The sequence below is a fragment of the Phalacrocorax aristotelis genome, chromosome 1 (assembly GCF_949628215.1).
Source record: "Phalacrocorax aristotelis chromosome 1, bGulAri2.1, whole genome shotgun sequence".
Lineage (NCBI taxonomy): Eukaryota > Metazoa > Chordata > Aves > Suliformes > Phalacrocoracidae > Phalacrocorax > Phalacrocorax aristotelis.
In genome coordinates this window covers 60,749,901-60,770,041 of record NC_134276.1, presented here as the reverse complement: position 1 = coordinate 60,770,041, position 20,141 = coordinate 60,749,901, and the positions used below count along the sequence as shown (strand labels likewise).

The window sequence follows — 20,141 nt, the reverse complement described above, 5'->3', positions numbered from 1 at the left end:
TCAGGCACTCCTAAGTTTGAGAGGTGGATAATGGCTCTTTTTTCTTTATTTCATTTGTGTTTTGTTCTTAAATGAAAGTAGATTCCAGCACATGACTCCTTGAGCTAAGGCTCAGCTATAATGATGTAATACCACAATGCTGAGTTTTGGCAATACTGGTGGGGACCCCAAAACTAAGAACTCTCCAACAACAGAGCTTCTTGATTTCAAGAGGTTGAACCCACAACCTGTGTGTTGCAATACTAGTGCTACAGCAACCAGGAGAATTAAAATATATCCAGATAGGACTCACATCAAGTGAAAGCTTGATGGGAAGCAAGTAAAAATATCCAAGTGAAAATTCATCTCAGCAAGGTGCAATCCTTCACTTCTCTAGGGCCCAGGAAGCTGTATCAGATTGCAGTTTACAGCCAAAACCCACTCCTGGGGTTTTGGAAATTGGCAGCTGGTATATACTTTATTTTTCAAATGTTGCTTTGACAGGAGAAAACCACCTTTTATATAAGGCTACAGGTTAAATCTGGGCATTGACCTCGGAAGAGAAATCCTAAGCACAAGTCCTTGTTTGCAAGTCATGTCTGGTTTTGCAATGTATTCGTTCACTTCCTAATACAAAATGTAAAGACTGTCCTGGCATCAAAACCCAAAAAGTCATTCTTGCAGGGAAAATCTAAATGATTCATGTCAGCCAGATGCAGATTTGGATTCCTTCAGGTTGGATACAGATAGGCAGGTAGCCTAGGGGAATGCCCTCCCCATTGCGTTTCTCTTACAAAATGCCATTGTACTGCCTTTCCTTCCAGCAATGGATTTGAATAAGGCCAGCTGTGGATGATTTTTTTCAAAGTCGGTGCTGTTAGCACATTAGTAATTTTCTGAGAGTTATTACTGGGTTGAGTCTTAGGTATACAGATCTAGATTTGTCCTAGGTACATGCAGAAACAGCGTTTTAGGTGTCATAGCTGGTTTACTGGAGAAAATAGAGGTGCTTACAGCTTTTCAGCCAGCTGAGACGCTGCCTGAGGCAAGGCTTCAGATATCACTCTTAACTTAGAAATACCCAGTTTCCACTTGATGCCCAAGGAAGGTCCCCATTTCAGACGTCCCTTTCTGAGTAATTCTTTTCTCAGACTAACTGGTGGCTGCAGTTCAGCATAGTCATTGGCAGGTGCCTAATTTTCATTCATGAATACTCTCCACACCGGTGGAACTGTTAGCCTGCTTTGATGTTAACATATATTTAAGTGACTTCTTGACTGAGAGTTTATGCCAGGCAGAATTACATCCTAATATACTGAGTGAATGCAAAGGTATCCAAAGCTGTTACACTACCCAGACATCTGGGGTAGGATAGTTGCAGTAGTTTTCGGGCAGAATACAGTATTGAGGTTTGGCTTTTCCTCGTATACCAAAAAGAATTAGCAGACTTTTATTATGCTTTTCATAACTAAAAAATAGTAATGATGCCAATTTGTCCAGTCTATCAGTCATCATCCAGGAGTAGCCAAGTAACTGTGTTGATATCATCCTTTTTTTTTGACATAGTAAATACCTACCGCTTCATATGCTGTGCGCTACCAGAAACACTACTGTATGTGCCAAAGAAATGAGGAAGAGCCAGGTCTGATTCAGAGGTGGGATATGATTTGAAGAAATCTTGTTTCAGTATTCTAATGGATATTTTGGGGGAAAACACACAAATAGCATTTATGGGCAGCCAACCATCTCTAGTACAGAGGAGCAGGGAATGACAAACAGCTTTTGTTGATAGCAAAAAGTGGGTATTGGCTAAGAAGTAGCGTTTATGGTAATTGAGCTTTACAAGGAAGTAAAACTTAGTGGGGAACACAGGGGGTAGCATTTGCAGTGAGGCAGGTAATAAGGAGAGCTGTGTAGGCATTTCCTGATTAGCATCTGCTGTTTCAACAGCCGAGGAACATGACTCGCATGTAAATGTTTGCGCTAGGCTTTAACAGGCATTCCCTCTAGCACACCACCCTGCCTTCTGCTTTTATTTTGAGTCTCCTTGAGCCCTACTGTGATTTGAAATCAGTGGAGGAGAAAGGAGAGTAACACAAACAACAGATGTCTTGAAGGCTTGGAACAGAGAGAGAAAAGGCCCCGTGGCAAAGGAGAAGGTGCAGTGAAGGTATTTCCCTTCATTAGTTTTTGGTGCCTGGGACTGTATTTGTAGTTCTGCATGTGTATATAAATACAGCCGTGTACATAGGTGGTAAATAACTGGCAGTGCAAAAAGATGGCCATTGCACACATCAGAGAATATTTTTTGCATCCTGTAAATGCGTGTGACCTATAGGCACTAAGCCTACTTGCTCACAGAGACAAAGCAACCTATTTTAGGGCAGGTTGACAAATTATTTTCCAGCTGCTGCAGCAACTGCTTTTAGTCGGTTCCTGGATAAAATACACTAATTATTTTTATTTGAAGTTAAAAGTTACTTCACAATTGAGAAAGCTAAGAGTATGCCTGGTATCCCTCAAGACAGCTTTGCTTACAGATGGTAAATTAAGCCATGGTAATACAAACAGTGTGTACCCCATAACATAGGAGAGCTTGGTTGGGCACTAAGTGACATTTAGTGCAGATTCAGAAAAGTACTTCATCTCATCTGTGCTTGCTGCTGTGGGAAACTGTGTCTTTAAGGCCTTTGATTTTCAGAAAGGAAATCTGACAGAAACAGCTGTGAAATTCTTACAATATATAGGCAGCTGGGGATGGCATACAGACCCTGAAAACACTTTACCTGCTGAGTGTTAACTCAGTACTGCATGGGGCCAGGAGCAAAAAGGAACGGCGGGGCAGGAGGGGGGGGAACCCAAAAACAAAAAGAAAAAAGAAAAATACTGTGAACAGAGAAGTGAAAATACATGACGTTTCCAGATTTTTTTACTTCCTGGGAAAGATAACTGAAAGAAAGAAAGAAAACTGAAAGAAATGTAAAAAAAGGATTCAGGGCTGAGAACTTGGTGCTCTCAAAGCTTAGCAAGCCACCTTCCACTTTCCCACATCTATGTCCTCCTCTTATGTCTTGAATCTTCCACAGGTTTCAGCAGCTGGGTCCAAAGACAGGAGTTCACATTCACACAGAATCCTATTTTCTCGTGGTATTTGAAATATAATTTTATTTGCTTATTAACTTGCTGTGTTTTTTCAAAGGATTTTGGTAAACTCTGTCTCAATATATGTTCGCACTATTTATTTTGTTACTTTTGTTATTTGTGTTATTAAAAAATATATATTTAAATTATTATTTGGCTACTGGGCTACAGAAGTTTGTGCTTAGGTTAACCTTAGTAACCAGTTTAGGGTGCTGCTCTGTTACTGAATGTGACTTCTGAAAAGCACTCCACTTTTGGGATGAATGCTGAGGATGTCGGTAGGAATTATTTTTCTCTGTGCAGAAATTTGTACATCAAAATAATGTTTTCCTGGAGTGTTTCAGGCAATGCGGTCTCGAGGAAAGGATATATATTTTAATATGTCGGTAGCAGTGATTTTTAAACATCAAATATTAGTTGTTATAAACCATAAAGGGCGTTTGTTGCATTTAGTATGTTAAAACGGAACAACTGTTTTCTCATTAATGCTGTTCTAGCATAGACTTTCTTAGTCCTTTCAAGGATATCCTATCAGAAAAATAAGCACAATAATAATTATGCCTGTATTTTAAATAGTGGGTTTATGCCTGTGTCGCTTCCTCTCTACTTTGAAAATATACTGTCCCTGTTGCACAGATGGGAAAACAGAGACGTCCACAGGAGATGAAATAACTTCCCCTGGAGGTCATCTAGAGGAAGGCAGATCTCCTGGTCTCAAAGCAGAACCTTATAATAAGTTGTATATTAAATTTATCAAGAGGTATCTGTAAGTTAACAAAACAGAAGCCGCACTTCAGAGATATCATTTAACATTTACCTTTCCTCCCACAGGAACTTTTTACACCAGAGTGCAAATTCAAGGAGTCTGTTTTTGAAAATTATTATGTAATCTACTCATCCATGCTCTACAGACAACAGGAGTCCGGGAGGGCCTGGTTCTTGGGGCTGAACAAAGAAGGGCAGGTCATGAAAGGAAACAGAGTGAAGAAAACAAAACCAGCAGCTCATTTTCTACCCAAGCCATTGGAAGGTGAGGTTCACTCCATCACTGGCAGATCGTCCTATAAATCTCACAAGAAGAGGAGGGAATGGTTTCTAAAACACCCTTTGTGTATGTGCGTGCCCCACACAGGGGCCATTCCAAATGACAGTCCCCAGGATTCATGGAGCGGTTTTGTGCTTCGGCATAGTGATGCTAGAAAGGGCATATGTAAAAACATTTTTTCCAGGGATTAAGAGGTCATTTTGCAAGAAAAGGAATCTTTTGTGGAAGTGCATTGTGCTGTTTTTAAAATAGTCTCTCGGTAGGGACAAAAGCTGTTGTGGGTCTTGCAGTGAGAAAATAGTCCTTTCATTAAGCAGAATGAAATAACAGATATTGTAGGATAATTGGGAGTTAGAAAGGGAGTGGATGAAATGTCAGCATTTCAAAGTAAAAGCTTTCTAATAAAAAACAGAAACGTCTCTTTATAAAACAAATCACACTGTATTATTTAGCCAGTTGATGTAATGCACACAACTTGTGTAAGTTGGCCTTTAAACCAAGACAGAAGCAAATAAAAGTCACGCTAACCTTACACACTAAAAAGATGTCACACGTTCTCTGAAAAACACATTCACTTACATCTTGGAACTTTGGGGTTATCCTACTTCTTCAGCAGGCCTCTATAAACCTATGCTGCTTTTTGCTTCTTGTCCTGATGGCACTCCAGATTTCATTAATCTTATTGCTGTAGCACAGTCTCCATCATTCTGAAAATTATCTCATTACTTAACATATGAAAACACACACTGAGTAATGCTTTAGTTAGCAGTCCCATTTCTTTTAACATTTTAACTTAACATTTTTGATTAAAGGATCAGTTTGTTAAGTGCTTTAGAGTTTCCTCATAAGGAAAGAAGCTGAATAATCCTATGTTTTAACTTTATATTTGAACTCAGGTTGATGCCTTCGTTCTTCCCTCATCTTGCAAGAGCTTACAGTATTTCCACAAGCTTTTAACAAAACTGACACTTTATATGTCAATCCCCTTAAATTACATTATAAGAATTGTAGGGAGGGAATGCCAGTGCATTTTTAAAAGCAACATCAATTCATATGGATTAGGAAAGAAGAGACTTTTTTTCATTAATGTTTGTATGGCCAGACTCTATCAAAATAGCTTAGACAAGGCTTAGAAATAACTTGCTTTACATTGCCCACGAGAGCCATCAACTATGACAGCTCTGCTATATAATTCCTTACTTTATAGTTCCATCTCATGTTATTCGACTTAATATTTTTGTAGGTCAGGGTGTTATTTCATCAACCTCTTTTAATTAATCAGCAAAGTGTCCTAAACACAGTTATGGGGGCACTCTGAAGCCATAGATCATAACTGGCCTTATGTACTCTAGAGAAGACGTTTAATTTCAGACTTTCAGAAGCCATAAAAGAATTTAGATTATGTCATTGGAGATGTTAGAACAAGTATTTGATTAGTTAGTGATGCTATGGGGCCCTTCGTATTTATTATGAAACTTCACACCATTGAAGATCAAGGTCAGTACGTTGGTGCTCCTGCCTCCTACTCTAATTAGACAGGGGGTGAAGGGACTGTGCTCTCTATGGCTGCACAGAGTCCTGAAATCATAGTGTGATGATTAATTCCTTTGACTGCTTTGACAACTCTTTCAATGTGCTCTGATATAAATAAATGCTAGTGAAGTTAGGTATAAGTGGAAATATTACCTGATTCAGTGGCATGGAAAATGAAATTGAATTATCCAAAAGCATTAATCATTAAGGCAGCTTAATACTGGAACTGTGTAATTGAACACATGTATTTTCCTCAAAGGATTTAAAGTGGTTAGATAGGGACTGAAGCCCAGGGGCAAACTTTTAATTCCTCTAAGAATTCAGTTAATAGTTTAACTTGGAGTTTTCTGCACTTCTGCATTCAGTGGAGATCAGTAGCTGCTGCATACATTTTTGGAAAAGAGGGAAAAAAAAACCCAAGCCCCTTGTGTATTCTCTGCAGCATTGTCCTGGACATTTCTTCAGTGCACGCTGGAGGAGATCACGGCCAAGCTCCTCAGATTTGGGAGGCAGATGTACAAATAACTTTGTAGAACTGGACCCAAGCCTAGTCTTGCAATGTAGGACTAAAAAAGAACACTAGAGCCTAGAAAACCGAATCGTATGATGCCATTTGTTAAACACCATCTGTCTTATTATCATATTTTACTTCTGACAACTTGCAGAATATTTATTTAAGGGGGGTGGGTATATATACACACACACACATGCGCATATGTATATGTGTACACTTTTGTGTGTCTGCCTCATGCAAAGACAGAACAGTAGTTTTTAATTTCCAAGGCTTCTATAGTTTCCATTAAACAAGCAAGCATACAGTTTCCTACTGTGTTTTTAAGTCAGATATGGACAAAGCGAGAAATTTTGAGGGTCAAGCAAAGGTATCAGTCATGCAAAACAAGTGCCTGTCAAAGGAAATAGTTTCCTTCACATGCAAGAGGAATGGGATTATATTACAATATCAGTTATTGTAGAAAATTAATTCCATTTGAGAGGAGCTCTTAAATGAGATACATTCTTAAAAATGTCTCTCCTTTTCTCTTTTCTCCCTGCAGTTGCCATGTATCGAGAACCATCTTTGCATGATATTGGAGAAACAGTGCCAAAGGCTGGGGTAACTCCAAGTAAAAGCACAAGTGCATCTGCAATAATGAATGGCGGCAAACCAGTTAACAAGAGTAAGACGACATAGCCAGATCCTCACAGGTGTTGTGACTTACTGAGTCCCGAGTACAGTTGAGCGATTTATCCTTGCCAGACTTCCCCTCTGCAGTGTCTGTGGATCAGCTTGCGGCAAGTCACTGGCTTGCCCGTTGCTGTTTCTGAACTGAGTCGTTGCAAGCGGATAAATCTCAACATGTAGCTCTACCCACAACAAGAAGACACCTGGATGAACCAGCTAAACTCAGACCATGGAATGCCCTACCAGATATTGGAATGCCTTTTTAATATCTTTTCTGTGACTGTGACACTTCATGTGAATGACATATTTCACAAGTACACTTGATACCTTGCCTGCTGACAATTGCCCATAATCCCTTTTTGAGTCCAGTTTCAGCAAAATCCATGTGTTTAAGTTCTATTTTGTAGCACACAAATAATCAAGTAATTTCTAGTTAGATGCTGTAAACCTGTGCTATTATGGATTTCTCTTCTTCCCTTTTTTATAAGGCTGCTCGCTCCACTGTCTGTGACCTTTGGCAGGGATTGTGTTTCTCTATAACTTAAGTGTTACTGGTGGCTTAGTTTTGAAAGCAATCAGGGAATCAGGAAGCCTTCAAAAATCTATTATTACAAATTATATCTATAAAGAATAGGATTGTTGTCTCTGGCTTACAATATTGATTAAATGTGAATACTCTTTAGTAACAGGTACTGTGCTTCTGAGGTTGGCATTATAGTGGAGGGAAGAGTGTCAAACACAACCAACCAACAGGAAGTTTTCTGCAACGAGTGTTTGGCATCCCCCTATAGTTTCTTTTTGTGTGTGTGTTTTATACATATCACAGGCTTACTGGTAATGGTAACATTTGCCTTGCCCAGCGAGCAAGACCCACTCATTTTTGGGAAAGTGGGTCCAAAGAATTTTGTAGGCCTTGTAGGCCTGAATTAAGGCTCATTTTTCATCTACTAAATCTTCATTGTTTGAAAAACAACCACCACCAATTAAAAACAAAACAAAACAAAACAAAACAAACAAACATAAGACTAACCAGAATTACGCTACCTAAATCCATTTCAAATATAATCCTTTCCTGTTTTTAAGGAACTGAACTTAATGCCATTGTTATTTTTGGCTGAATCCCACACCTACTTAGCAAAGCATGGGCAAGGATGTTGTTGTGTTCTTTTTTGCAGCACCAATGCAAAGGGTAGTTACAAATTATAGTTTAATATATCTGGTGTTTTAAAAAAAGAAGTTTTAAAACTGGACATATTACCAAACTTTATTTTTATGTTTCGCTAAGCATGCAAAGTCCGGTCCTATGTATCTCACTGATATCCCAGTATGTACGCCCACCCAGCTTCTTAGGATAATATCCCCTCCAAATTGCTAGATTGAAGGTGCCTTGCCTTGATCTCTGTATACTGTACTTTCTCCTACATGAACCTAGAAGAAATCAGAAACATTATAAAATTGAAGCCTTGGATCATACTCCCAGAAACACAGTCAACACTTTGAGTTCGTCACTTGTGAACTGAAAAAAACCAATGGGGGAGGGAGGAGGGGGAAGATTTAGAGAATGCCACAGAGATGCCACTGAAGTGTTGCACGTTTAGTCACGGGCTTTCAGAAGACTGAAAATATGGGTTCTCTCTGTATGCTTAAGAAGCAATTTGTTTCTCAGAAAGGGCAACAAGGACCAAACTGTACCTCAGTCCGGAAAATTGTGTGGCAGTGCCCTCTTGGCCTCTTGTTGTTACTTTGATATTTAAAGACAAAAAAAAAAAAAGAAATAATCCTTTCCTTTTTTAGCATTGTGTTTCTGGAAATTTGTTTTATCATATCTTCGCGCTGAAGTCCCTAACAGAAACCACTGGTTATTTCAAATTCCCTGTCTGCCCAGCTGAACAACTAACTCAGTCTGAATGAACTCTTCATGCTAGTTTTCACATGTTCTGTTTTTATAGGCAACATACAGTGCACTCTCCAAGGAGGCTACTGTAAAAGCTGCTAAAATCTAGATAAACATTTTTTTCCCCCCATAGGCCAGACTTCCTTGTTTATTGATATAATATGAGAACAGCAAGCTAACACCTGATGTTGGGTCTTTCTAGGGAGGGAATGAGTTAAGCATGAAGACCACTATCCACGCAGAGAAAAAAAATACAAACCTACTCCAAAATTGCGATAAAAATGCAAAGAAACTTTGACTTAGTCTGTGCCCTTGCCTGCTAGCACTAAATACGTGTGCATGGGAAAAACAACGCTTTATTAAAAATATTGGTGCACCCTTCTCATCCCATCTGGTCCAGTGGGATTTGTGCACCATCCCTGAGAAAACAAAACCAAAGCAACTCATGTGGTGAGCTGGGGGCTTGCTCTGCCTCTGGAGGACCCATGGGAGGCAGCAGCCTTGGTGTTGTGCTATCTGCTGGGTCCCAGAGGAGGCCCCAGGCTTTCCTGCAATTATAAGAGGAGCACTTCACAATATTTTGAGTAAGATAATACTCAAATACTTGAGTAAGATGTAGCTGAAGGCTACATTCTCTTTCTCTCTCACCTGAATGTCATAAGAGTTCATGAGGAGGGAATACGTGTCTTCATGTCCCCTCCAGCCACCTTTTTACTCTCCCAGTGTAAGAGGCTGGGGAGAGACGGGGCTGGAGACCTGGCTGAGCCATTCAAGGAGGTTCTGGGTCATGGCCTGATGCTACAGAAGTAATGTTTCCAACACTAAACTTTTGATCCTGGGTTACTGTGATCTGCAAACCAGTTTGGGGGGCTATAATCAAGGCCAGATTTAATTTTTGTAAGCAGTCAGTACATACTGGAAATACAGCATTAGGGTTTTTTTAGTATTGTTTTCTGGTTTTGTTTCTATGGGATAAATCCATATGTGTGTTTAATCCAATGAGTAGATGTCCTAAAAAATATTTTTTTCTACAGTCCGTTTAAACATAGCAAAGGGGGCCTTTGTGCTTTGTTTCCTCCCTTTAATTTTGTCTCTTGTCTCATCTGTTGCATGGGAAGACGATGGCAAGGATGAATTGCATGTAATAGGTTGTGTCTATCAAAGAACTGTTGGTCTGTATTACTAAATTTACATACATATATGCAAAGAGTTTGTCTGCATTGTGCAGTTTGTGTTTATTCTTATTTGTTGTATACACAGATTCACCATGATGAATAAAACATTTATACGAAGGCATACCAGAAGACAACAAAAAAAAGCTTATGTAAGAAGTAGACTGTGCAAAACATCATTGCACTGGCCACAGGATGGTGAAACTTCATGTAAATAGGTTGGCAAACTCAGTTCTCCCCTTCTACCATGCCAAAGAAAATTTTAGCTCCTTAATACAATACCTCTCTTGCTGTTCTCCAAGATGAGACGTCACCATTTTCTTCCCTCTAAAATTAATTTTGCTGTTAAGTGAAAGCTGTTTTCGACTGTCTGTTACTACTAAAGTACTGTATAGTAAACCTGATGGAATCAATTTGTATTTACAGATTGGGTTTTTTGTACTTACATGTCCAGCTGTCTGGGAACCTGCAGCGTTCCAGACCTTTTGCATGCTTGCTTTGTATTTTGTTGTTCTTCTGGGTTTTATCTAATCTCCGAGAGACTGTTTGCACAGCAATCCAACCTCCTCTTACCATTTCATATGTTAACACTGCACATAGTCATTATCTCTTTCCTTTTTTTTTTTTAATCTGTATTTCAGCTACAATTCTACTCGGCAAAATCAGTCACACCTGCACAGTCTTAGAAATCCAGTTTTAAGTAGATAACTATTTCAACAAAGCACCGCTTTGTTGTACTTCAAAAATTTTATAAATACACAAAAATCCTTATGAGATTGCGCACATAATAGAGCCTATAGAAAAGTGTCTATAGCTTTTAAGTGCTTTGTAGTTCACATAACACAGCTTTTGCTTAATTTGCTGGGGTTTTTAGCCACTCTCGGTTTTTTAATATACTGTCATTTTCATAAACTTTAACTTGTGTAGAGTCAGGTTGGTTCTTAACAAACCCCCTCCTCCCCCAAATATAAAGTAGTTCACTTTGGCTATGGTGTGTACCTGAAACAACACTAAGAACTGTGACTTTTTATATAAATATATATTAGGAAACGTTTTGTCTTGGTTTAACACCACTGTAAGCAATGAGCTATGAAAGCAGGCAGTTTGGTCCATTCATTAAAAGTGTATCTTGCTGATCCTTCTATTTATTGGTATAAAGAAGAAATTATTCAGCTCCCTTCAAATGGGAAAGCAAGTAAAATTAGACTAAGTAAGGAGGTTATCTTTCTTTTAAATGCCGCTTTAGATAAACTCATATTCTGTGCAATGCATTTTAGAATGTCTAATAATGGGTTTTTTTTTTGTGATGACTAATGCAAATTCTATGACTTATTTTTAAAGAGGTAATAAAATTTTCATTCTGTTACCTAGTCACAGAAATATTCAACTTAGCTTTCTTCATCCCAGTATCATTTAGCTATATCACTTAGCTGCAAAGTGAGATGTCATTCTGTAAAGAAGCAGGGGCGGTGCATCAGAAGAGTCAGAGCAGGTACATGATTAAACGTTCATCTACGTGTTTCTAAGGGAGTACGGCCAGGGAGAAGAAGATCATAAGTAGGTTAATAACATATACAAGCAAATCGATCCACAGGTGTTTCATGGGTGATATTACAGATATGTTATATACAACAGGCATAATCCTGCAAGCCGACTGTAGAAGCATTCAGCACACCTCTGGACTGTGTGCTTTCTCTCGTAAGAAGAAAGCAAGGCTACAGTACCTTCTGTTTATAAGGTTTATCGATCTGACCAGTACAAAATCCCCATTTATCCAATTTGGTTTTGCCACCTAGAACTGCCTTTTGCCACAGACCTGGAAACAAGTTTTTACAGTCACCAGGTGTGAAGAATCAAGCAGCATGTTTCACTCCCTTACGCCTCTCCCTGCTTTTACAGTTTACGTATCAGGAATTCCTGTCACAGGGAATGAGGTGTAAAAACACAATTTATTAATACAGCTATTATTTTCACGTATGTGGAATAATAATCTTATTCCTTCCAATCTCATTTTTCTAGTGAGGAAATGAGCCACAAAACAGGTCTGCTGGGAGTTACATCACCAGTTACCTCAGCATGAATAGCGGGGGGATTGTTCAAGCAACATTATAACAATAAAAATTGGAAAGGAATTTATGTATGCATTACATTTTTAGTAGTCTTAGTTAATACTTTAAGGTTTGTAGCAATAGCACCATTTTGTTTGATAATTTACATTTTAATGAACCACCAACAGTAGCTGTCTTAGAATATGCTAATATTTTTCCATACGTACCTTAACAAACAACTTGGACAACACTTTTTGAAATGCTATGGCTATGTAATCCATTCAGTAGCTAAAATGTTGGAGTTGATTTTTTGTTTTAAATTCTAATGAAAAGTCAGAATCATCTTATATCCTTTAAGTATATAAATTTAAAATGAAAGCAAATTACAAAGTAAAATGCATCAAATATGACATTGCAACCCTCTAAGGAACTGTTCTTTTGTCTCTGAATAAGAGTACCTGAAATACCACGGCTGATCTACAGTATATATAAATCTGCCTATCATGCCATGAAACGAATCAAAAGTAGCCATTGAACCTAGACAAGAGTTTTGATTATCTAGTATTTTCTTATTACAGTACTACATATAAATGGAAGGAAATCACGGAAAACTTTGCATCCTTCATTGTTTACACTCTGATTCAGCAGATGAATGTATATGCGAAAAAACACTGATTGTAAGATGATTCAGGTCAGCGGTATTCATAAATATAAACAAAACCAACATTCTGTGCTCTCCAGACACCAGGGTTGACAAACGCAAATATGTTAAAATTTAAGCAAATATTTCTGTTAAGCTCTACAGAGTTTAAGGGTTAGAGGTATAAAATAGGAACTATAATTTCAAGATGAATTTTACTTTGAAGATTCTTTATACCGTATCAGTACATTTTAGAACTCTGCCTGATATTTTGGTTATCTAAAAAGAGAGCAGCTAGCAGCTTTGGGATGTATGTCTTGTTATTTATCTGCATAACTCCTATGTAAGTTATGCAGGGATCTTTGGTGATTATGCTCCCTGAGAACATGGGTTTCACAAGCTTCATTTTTAGAAAGAAAGAATCCACATTAAGGGGAAAAAAAAAAAAAAAAAGGGTAAAAGAAAGAGCAAGATACATGGGAAGGGGGAATAATAACAGTGATGAAATTCATTCACAAATTTTTTTGCATTCTATTACATGTCTTTACCACTGTATTTTCCTATTTCAAAACTGTCCTTTCTAAAAGAAAACTAATTTCTAGACTAATAATAGAAATACCTTTTTTGGTTGATATACAGTTCCCTTATTTCTGGGTCATGTACCTCTTCAAAAATCAGGACCTTGGCACCTAAATCACAATGTTACAGTTTGGTATTAAAAAGAAATATTTTCCAACCATTTAAGCAGTTTCTCGCTCAATCATGGTTTCAACAAATGTAAACACTTTTGAAACTCAAATGTATGTATCTTTTTTTGCTCTAAAGAATTCAAGGGCTGCCAAATCTACATGTACAAAAAAAAATTTAGAGACTCATATGTAAATAAGTTAGGGAAGTCCCAATAGTTGTGCATCGTTCATAACTCAATGTGAATTTCACACTGAGCAGCATTTCACCATTGGAAAATAAAAATAAAATTTTTGTTCATACCACTGCTTTGTTTGTATTTACTGTATTAAAACTTCAATGACTTTGTTGCCATTGTCTGAACGTCTTTGGCTGAGACCAGGCCACTGCACAGAAGAGCTGATTTTTTCAAGTCAGTTGACCTTCAGGCTCCCCACTTCTATAAAAGCAGTTAAATTCAAAGAATACCATGTGTGACGGTGCAATCTGTTCCAAACAGTGATTTCTAATAGCACACAGAATTGTCATCCTAAAAGTTATTAGTATAACAAATTTTCATTTCCTTTACTTTAAAGAGGACGAGGCAACCGTGCATACATAAAACGGTATGATAGAAGCACATATGAGTTGCAGGATACATAGTCAGAATAGGTAATCACACGTTTATATCTTTATTAGTTTAATTCCTTATAGTCCTATAGGTTATTTATTTGAAAGTATCGTAGTATGTAGACTAGATAACCAACGTACTGACACATTAACCACAGAAACTAAGAAGTTATCTTTTGGACAAGGGTCTGTTTAAACATTTTGGGCCTTCAGTGTATGGTTGTCAGGTAATTGGACCTCAGTTATACAAACACAATTCTTTGACCAAATAAAAAATCATTAATATTTTGATAAGCTTCTTCACAGCTTCTCTGAATTTATGAGCTGGTGCATAATCAGGATTGTTAGAAAGGAAAAAGGGCCAAACAATGTATTTGTCAAACAGCATAAAATTAATCAAATTAATTATTTGGCAAATATTCAACTAGTGCTACTCTTCTACAGGAATATTGTTGCACACTGATACGGAGAGGTGAAAACCAAGTAAAGAGTGTTAAAAAAAGGCTTTCTCACACCTTTTCCAAAGATTGCTTAAGAAATAGGCATTATGGGTGTAATCTCAGTCCCACTGAATTTACCAAAAAGCTCTGAAGAAGATCCACGGGGCCAGTATTTTATGACTTCCCCTTTTAGAGCTTGGGACTGTCCTGCTCCCAAGGCATTTTAAATTTTTTTCTTTTAGTTTTGTCATGAGTGTTCTAAAGTATTTTCACCTATGTACGTGTGCGTGCATGCACACCCACACACTGAGTTAAATGTTCTAGCAGCCTAAAGAAAAACAAACAAGAAACCTCCTCAGTCTTTGATGTCCTTTGTTAAGGGTATTCTCTCCCCAGCCAGATTTCACAAGCATTTCCATTCCATCCTTCCCAGCACTCACAGTTTCCACAGCTACAAACACCATTGCCTAGAACAGAATGAATAAAGGGCAATTATCATAATTGAAATGCACTACATTAAAATGTGTTTTATGGGAAGTGAAAAGCCATGCTAAAGTAGTTGCATTGTTCCCCACATCCCTTTTTTTTTCTTTGGAAGGAAGCAATTACTGTACCATTGCACTAAAAAGCCACCCCAAACCTACACTTACAAAACAAAAAATAGCATCCTCTCAATAATTCCATCAGCAGAATTGCAAATATTGTAATTATGCCACCACTATTTGCACCCAGCTGTTGAGGCTCAGTGTTCACACTGTACCTCCAGGTACAAGGAAAAACAAGATTACTTCTAACTATTATACAGAAAGAGAAAAAGGAAAAGACATAAAAAGTTACAAACGGAATAGCAATAAAAGCATCACTTTGCACAGTAAAAACCTTTAAGTTCTCAGAAGTGCGATACAAATAAATAATATCTCAAACTCTCTATTAGATTAAAAATGTGCACGCCCTATTTTGCAGCGGGGTAACATAAGTACTGAGACCCATATTTTGATTTTATTTCAATATCTTTCCTGGCTCCTGGATGCTCAGCTGGAGACCACTACAGCCTGGGTTTCCAACGTGAGCTCCTCTTCCTACTGACTTTATGAAGATCCATGAATAGCCGCTGCAGCTGAAGATAAGGCTCCTGTTGCCTCTCTACTGGCTACTTGCCCCCAGAAAAGGACCCTTGCTAACAGCGCTGGCCGGAAGACACAATTTACTACTGCCAGCCCTCCCACTCTCACCGTAATCGGCTTGCAGATCTCCTCCACATCTAATAATTGCTCAGCAAAGACTTTCTAAAATTAAGATTTGTAACAGGAAGCAGCCAGTCAGTTAATTCAGCAATTCCCCTGTTGCTTCTTGTCACCAGATTTATCATGAGGGTTTGTTGGCAGCCTGCCCATTTCTAGCCGCGTCTGCCACCTGAACGCTCAGACAATGTTAAGGTGAAGCCACTTTAATCACTCGCCATCACGTCATACGAAAAACTGTCAGGTATTTCAGCCTCCCACTGAGAACTGTCTGCCTGCCAGGAAGCTCTGTTAACCCACACAGCTATGCCTCTCACCTACCAAAGAGCATCAGACAAGTGAATTTTTTCTATGACTTAAATACATTATACGCACAGAAAGCCCAGTAAGAGAACAAAAGTTAAAGACCTCATGATCACAACGCTGACGCTGTACGTCCTTTGCCAAAAAGCAGTTAACGTGTGGTCAGTTACAGTGAAAAATTGTTGATGGATTTCATAGCTGGCTTACTTATTTAAATTCATACTCAGGCTTTCAACTGTTGTTTTGAAACCTTAAGTTGATTATCACGCTGCACGAAGAAACAATTATAGCAGGTTTGAATAACCAGCAAATGCACTTCCTCCATCAGTGGAGAAAGAAGAAGCTGGGCTTTGTCTAACATAATTCCCATCAACACAGTTTGTTTCTTAGAGCAATTAAGTGTTAGCCCGTACTGCACCTGTGCAAATGAGACCGTCGTGTTTGTCACAGTCTCTGTCATCGCATTCACAGAAATCGCCTGAAATGTACCATTCCTGTGGTGAACAGATGCACTTTCCACAGTGGCAGGAACCTGAAATCACAAAAATTATTACTTGCAGTCAAAGAGCACTGGCATTTTCAGACTAGAAAATAACATCCCCAGACACACACGTGCAGACACACACACGTGCGCATATGCACAAAATTGCTGCCTGGGAAGCTATTGCATAAAAGAAAATAATCAAGCTAAAAGCTTTTTGAATAAAAGGATTATTTGGGGGTGAGTTAGAGTATGGTGGGATGTTACTGCTAATGCTTTGATTCTGCTATTTCACTTAATCAGGACTCACATTTTGAAGCTTTCCTTTGGTTTCAGAGACCTACAATCAGGGCTTCTCTTCTCTTTTTTCAACCAGAAAAGCTCAAATTGTCCCTGATCCACTGTTACTGAAGGCAATAAAATCGTACCCAGGAAGAAAATGGGCCTCCTCATCTACAACCTTTAAGGATGAGTCCACATAAGACCAGAGGTTCCCAAGACTAAAATGTAGACACCCAAAATCCTCATCACCACAAACGAAGCTGCTCCACCTCCCATGGAATTACTAAATATTTGCTCTGGATCAGAAAGGGTTTGTGCACTCAATTGCGGTTCAGCAGTTTGCTCATTCCTGCAGAGTTCCCCAGTGCTCCTTGTTGGGATAAGCTGCTCTCCTCCTCCTCAGGGATGTCAGGCCATACCCCCACAGGCAAAGGAGGGACTTTATGGTGACATTCAGGCGATGCTTTAACCCACTGAGCACCAGAAACCTCCCTTTAAGGGAAGACTCAGAGACACCCCTACCTTCAGGAGAAGGTTCATGGCTCTCAATCCTGGAAAGGGACAGTTGTGCCCAGGCAATCATGTGTCAGGAAGCCTGTAGCCTGAGAAAGGTGTGAGAGAGGCTTTTCTGCAGCTCGAAATGCCATCAGGAGATGGTAACTCCTCCTGGATGATTTCAACAGCTGCCTATAAAGAGCTGGCTTTTACAGAGCCCACCCTCAGCTGCCTGACCCTATACAGAGTTCAGACACAAACGCCAAGGTGGGGCGCTTAGTAACTGCTCATCAAAAGTCCTTTTGTGGACCGAGCCCTAAGAACTGGTTACAGCACAAATCAATACAAGAATCTCAAAAAACAGAGAGCAAAGAATACACACAGGGTTTTCAATTATGGGAGGTGGACTTTAAAAAGAAAAAGTCCCCAAAGCAGCTGTCGACCTTTAACAGAATATGCCTACAAATGAGCTAGATGCTGTTGAAAATCCCACCCTCTTGCAATATTTCCAGAATGAGTCCAGTACAAAGGCGCTAATGTGTTTAATGGAATATTAAAGAAAAATATGTATAGTAGGAATCCCAGCTAAAACCATGATAGTTATGTCAGAATATCACCTAAACAGAATTCATGGGTTACTTAACAGGGCCTGAGCCAAAGTGTATAAGATGATGCTTTTTCCATCTTCCTATTCCTTTCAGTCACCTCTGAATAAAACCCATAGTAAAAATCCAAATCCACATTTTTAACAAAAAAGTGGATCTGACCATATCAACCAATTATCCCTAGGTTTTTCCCATAAATACTGAAGTGACTCTGATCACTGAAATTTAACTCTTTAAAATTCTTCAGAACAGCCTCAGCAGAGTATCTAATTTTTTCATTAAAAATGTAAGTAATTTAGTGTTTATTGTAAGTTGACAAAAATTAACTCATTGCTTAATTTTAGAGAAATGCTGTTTTAACTTGTAACATATAGAACACGTAAATATATACAGGAAGAGCTAGTGATTGGAACACTTGGGTGTGGGAGTATTTGGTGAAGCATCTACTTTTTCCATGAGTTCTGAGTATTGTTTACTGAGCCACGGGCACAGAAAATGCTGACATTCCCTACAAGGTTAAAAAATGCCACTCGGTAAAGAGGCAGTGGAGGATAGCATACGCATTGCATGGTTACTGTATAAGAGATACACTAAGACATACTTGAGGGCAATTTAAACTAAATGTCTCCATTTATACAAACTACAAGGGTACTGACAGCTGAAAATTATGATGAATAGTATGAGAATTCTAGTGAAACTAAAGCAGTTAATAAGAGCATGATATTGTAAGAAACCTGAGGTGACCCTGCATAAGCAAGTATTGATGCTGCTACTGAGGGATGCCCACAATGTTTAAAATTATTTTGCAGAAGATACAGCAAATTTAACACCAAGTCAACCAAGGAAGATCAGGCTCCATAATGTAAAATCTGTTAGGGAGAATGAATGTATCAAGTCTTTTCCCTGAACAGAGCATGCTGCTCTGGGAGGCTCCTCAGTTTAATTAAAACGAGTCTAATGAGTTGCGGGGTGTTCCCTGGGATCCCAGCCAGATCCTCTCGGATGGGATTTGGCTCATTACCTAGTCCGCGTCCTGCACCGTTACAGCAGCCATCTGCAGCCCTACATTTACTGCCAGGGAGGCAGCAGCGTGGTGGGTGTTGCTGTTTTCCTTGGGAAGAGCTTTTACTACAGGTGGCATAGTCAGCAAGCCAAGATTTTGAAAACAGCCAAGGGATGAGGATGTCCAACTCTGTTTATATTATCAGAGTGTAATTTTCTGAAAGTGTTCAGCAGTTATCTGCTGAAAACTGGGACTCCTTAGAGTCTATTAAATCCTACATACAGACAGTCAAGCTCCCTTGATCCATTATAGCACTTGCATATATTGGCTATGTTTCCAGCTAAGACAGAATAACCACTGTTAGTGCACAGGTTCAAAATTCCTCTTTATTTGACCAGTAATGAATGGTTACTTATTGCTCAAAGAAATGAAACAGAAAGAACAATTTGTCATTTTGGCCTCTGGATAGTGCCAGTACCCAGTAAGAGAAGATTTGCAGATGCATATTTAAGCATCAAGAAGAGATTTGCCTAAAAAAAAAATAAAAGGAGAAAAAAAGGCAAAAAAGAGCTAAGCGTAGAAACAAAATTTGCAAGTAATTAGACTGTCTTTGCCTGTGAGCCCCATCCTGCTCAGAGAGGCAGGAGGAAGTGGCCTCCTTGTATGTTCACTGGCCGCATACTTCTGGAAGTTATCTTATGTAGGTATTTCTGTGCTGGGACAAGCACTTACAGGCATCCAGCTGTTCCCACAATAAAGCTGCTACAGCATCTAATCTGACACAGCTTTATTATATTGACTGTCCTCAGGGCTACCTTCCATCACATTGGAAATTTACCTGTGCCAGGAGGTCAAAGACACTTAAAAAACAAAAAAGAAAAAAGCCACTTAAAAAGCCTAAAAATTCCACAGGCTGGAATAAATAGCTCTCAGCCATCCTTACAAAAAAGTAGCAGATAATACAAATACTTTAAAATTCAACATAATTTTTCATGTTTAGACTTATATAGTGCATTTTAGTGAAACGTATTCTCTCACCTTCGCGGTTTATATAAAAAATCACAAGGAGACCTTGACTGAGAGAAGAAAAGTTAGCTGCTGCAATAAAACAGAGTAACCCCATTTCTCCAGTAACTCAGCATCTTCTTACACATATACTAATTTAAAGATAGCTACATCTTCTGGAAACAATAGAGAAACAGTGCAACTTCCTCATTTTCTATGGCATTGTGACAACTGGAGGGAAAAAAGCAAAGTAAAATAGCACAGTGGGGACAATTCTGACAACTGATAATACAGGTGGAAGAAGGCCAGCCCGCAAACCCCATTTAAATTTCCTTTGCACTGAAACAAAAGTTAC

At 38.7% G+C, this 20,141-nt stretch overlaps 2 protein-coding genes across 5 annotated transcripts in view; one reads left to right on the top strand and one right to left on the bottom strand.

Moving 5' to 3' along the window:
* The window catches only part of FGF14 (fibroblast growth factor 14), a 411,526-nt gene extending 396,868 nt beyond the window's left edge, over positions 1-14,658 (top strand). For all 4 annotated transcript variants that reach the window (XM_075090211.1, XM_075090202.1, XM_075090213.1 and 1 more), the window contains 2 exons: positions 3,952-4,150; positions 6,754-14,658. In XM_075090211.1, coding sequence (XP_074946312.1) covers positions 3,952-4,150; positions 6,754-6,890 — 336 coding nt within the window. In that variant the 3' untranslated portion in view covers positions 6,891-14,658. The remainder of the gene's footprint in view (positions 1-3,951; positions 4,151-6,753) is intronic.
* Positions 13,864-20,141, bottom strand: part of ITGBL1 (integrin subunit beta like 1) — a 144,699-nt gene continuing 138,421 nt past the window's right edge. The window contains exons 10-11 of the mRNA XM_075090186.1: positions 16,334-16,447; positions 13,864-14,838 (exon numbers count right to left, since the gene is read on the bottom strand). Coding sequence (XP_074946287.1) covers positions 14,747-14,838; positions 16,334-16,447 — 206 coding nt within the window. The 3' untranslated portion in view covers positions 13,864-14,746. The remainder of the gene's footprint in view (positions 14,839-16,333; positions 16,448-20,141) is intronic.